Raw genomic sequence first — 2,233 nt, 5'->3', positions numbered from 1 at the left:
GGGGTTAGTATGAAAAGCCAAATGTGGCTACACTTGTTGTACTCTGCAGAAGCAGATTTAAATACACTTAAGTTACATAATTTAACCATAAAATTTCACAAAATAATTTAATAAAGATCTCGTAACGTTTTAGTGCTATAATTATTATTATTTTTAACTGTGACTTAAGGCAATGAATTCAGTTGAAATTGTGAACCTGGCTTAAAATTGAAGATTTGGGATCCTTGCTACCTTATTAACAGTATTTAAATATACTCTTCCTTAAATACTATGCAAAAATTGAAATTATTTAAAATATAAGATTCTAGATTTTAGTAACAGAGTTCCTCAATCCTCATTAAGGATGAGACTTCAGAGACGCCTGTACAACATTTATTTCCTTATATTTATAATTTCCTAAAACTATAATAAACTTATTTTTTTCTTTGCCAAATTATTTAACAAGTCATTTTAAACACCAGATTCGAGGCAGAAGACTTAATTCAAACTTGGAATCTTCAAATTTGAAGAGTTTCAAGTCGTCTTCACAGTCTCATCCTTTGTGGTTAAGCCTGTAGCTTCAACTTTTAATTGCTTAGAGACAGACAATTTAGAGAGTAATTCACTGTGATCCAAAGGTTGCAAGCTCTCACGCAATTATAATTTGTCCGATTAAAAAGTGAAAATAAAATCTAAAATTGTTGAAATACCCTCTCTAATGCAAACAATACTTTTCAAGTTATATAAAAAAAAAACACTAGGGGAGGGAGTGGTAATTGGAACCTCCCCCCTTAAGGAATAGGATTGAACAAATAAATTTTCTTTGCTTTTTTAAAAATGTTAAAGAACTTGTCAAAAACCCCTAGCATTGCGCAAGAAACAGTAAATTATTGTACAGTAAGCAGTACTGCACTGTACGTATTAATGTATTTTGTACCTAACTGTACTGTAGGTTAATATAATGCTTCCAATGCGCGCACAAAAACATGTTCAAACCTAACAATCTAATTTTGATGCAAAAAAAGCATGTAAAAAAATAATACGTTTTGGCATTCTTTTCCAGGTTATTTTATAGTTCTAGGATTTGCTGTAATTTCCTGTATCAGGTAGTACCATGGCAAACTAATCACAGGGACAATCCCAACCCCCTTTACTATCCATATTAAGGATCATTCTCTGTCTTTCCTAACATTTTTAACAAACTTTTGGGGGAAAAATTCATGAAAAAATATTACTTATAATAAAGTACAGGGTTACTCACAAAAAAATGATACTTCAGCGACGACTTCTTTTGAAGCCAAATTATTTAGTAGTATATTTAAAGACTATTTTTATACCAACCTCGTAACTATTATGTGTCATAGATTTTTGGTCGTCTTCTAAGCCTCATCCTTTGTGGGTGACACTAAATTTAGCTTATATGTGTGTATTATTTATGCTCTTACGCTTTTTTGCTTGCTGAGGGTTTAAATTGAATTCAACATGAATAAGTAATATATTAAGATACCTAAATAAAAACCAAAAATAGATAGAATACACGATAAAAATAATAATTGAAAACTGATATAAAATATTCGTAAATATATTCTTAATGTCATGAATTTAATAAGAATACCTGCAGGAGTTTGGCGGATCAAAGTGCAATTTATTAATTTATTCAATAAATCAGTTTAACATTTTTTCCTTGGAATTATGAAATTGCGAGAAAAATGCCAAACAATAATTCTCTAAAGAAATAACATAAAATACCACTTATAAAGACTGATGACAAGGATTCTTAAGTGACTCTCCGTTTTTAGAGTGACATGTCCAATTTGCAAAGGTATCCTAAAAAGCGTTGTATGATAGGTAATTAATAAGATATCCATGTTTCTTACTTCAAAAATTGATTATTTATACTTGTGCTTTCTACATAAATGTGACTTGTGGATTTTTGTAACAAAAACAAATAAGGAAAATGTTAGAATTGAACAGGAAGAAGAACAACAATCGATTAGAAAAAGGATTTAAAAGTACCATTTACCATTTACTTAAAGGAATTGAGATTTTGTCACAAACTTAAATTCCTGATTCCTATATCTTTTCAACCTGATGGTGTTAACCTTTGACATTTCAAACTTAGATTATTAGATCCAGCAGAATTCACAGTTTTAAATATCAAAGGTATAGGGATTAAAAAATCAAAGTTTATGCCAATAACTCAGTTCCTTTACTACGACAAGACCCTGTACCTTTATGCACCAGCAATGTTTAA

The 2,233-nt window shown here is 29.9% G+C and overlaps 1 protein-coding gene across 1 annotated transcript in view; it reads right to left on the bottom strand.

The window, feature by feature from the left end:
• LOC111718001 (uncharacterized) overlaps positions 1-2,017 on the bottom strand; it is a 14,530-nt gene extending 12,513 nt beyond the window's left edge. Inside the window, exons 1-2 of the mRNA XM_023493466.1 lie at positions 1,729-2,017; positions 1,321-1,384 (exon numbers count right to left, since the gene is read on the bottom strand). Coding sequence (XP_023349234.1) covers positions 1,321-1,341 — 21 coding nt within the window. The 5' untranslated portion in view covers positions 1,342-1,384; positions 1,729-2,017. The remainder of the gene's footprint in view (positions 1-1,320; positions 1,385-1,728) is intronic.
• Between the last annotated feature and the right edge of the window lie 216 nt (positions 2,018-2,233).

This window comes from Eurytemora carolleeae, unplaced genomic scaffold (genome assembly GCF_000591075.1).
Source record: "Eurytemora carolleeae unplaced genomic scaffold, Eaff_2.0 scaffold1053, whole genome shotgun sequence".
Lineage (NCBI taxonomy): Eukaryota > Metazoa > Arthropoda > Copepoda > Calanoida > Temoridae > Eurytemora > Eurytemora carolleeae.
The sequence above is the reverse complement of the archived record's forward strand: the minus strand, read 5'-3'. Positions and strand labels throughout refer to the sequence as shown.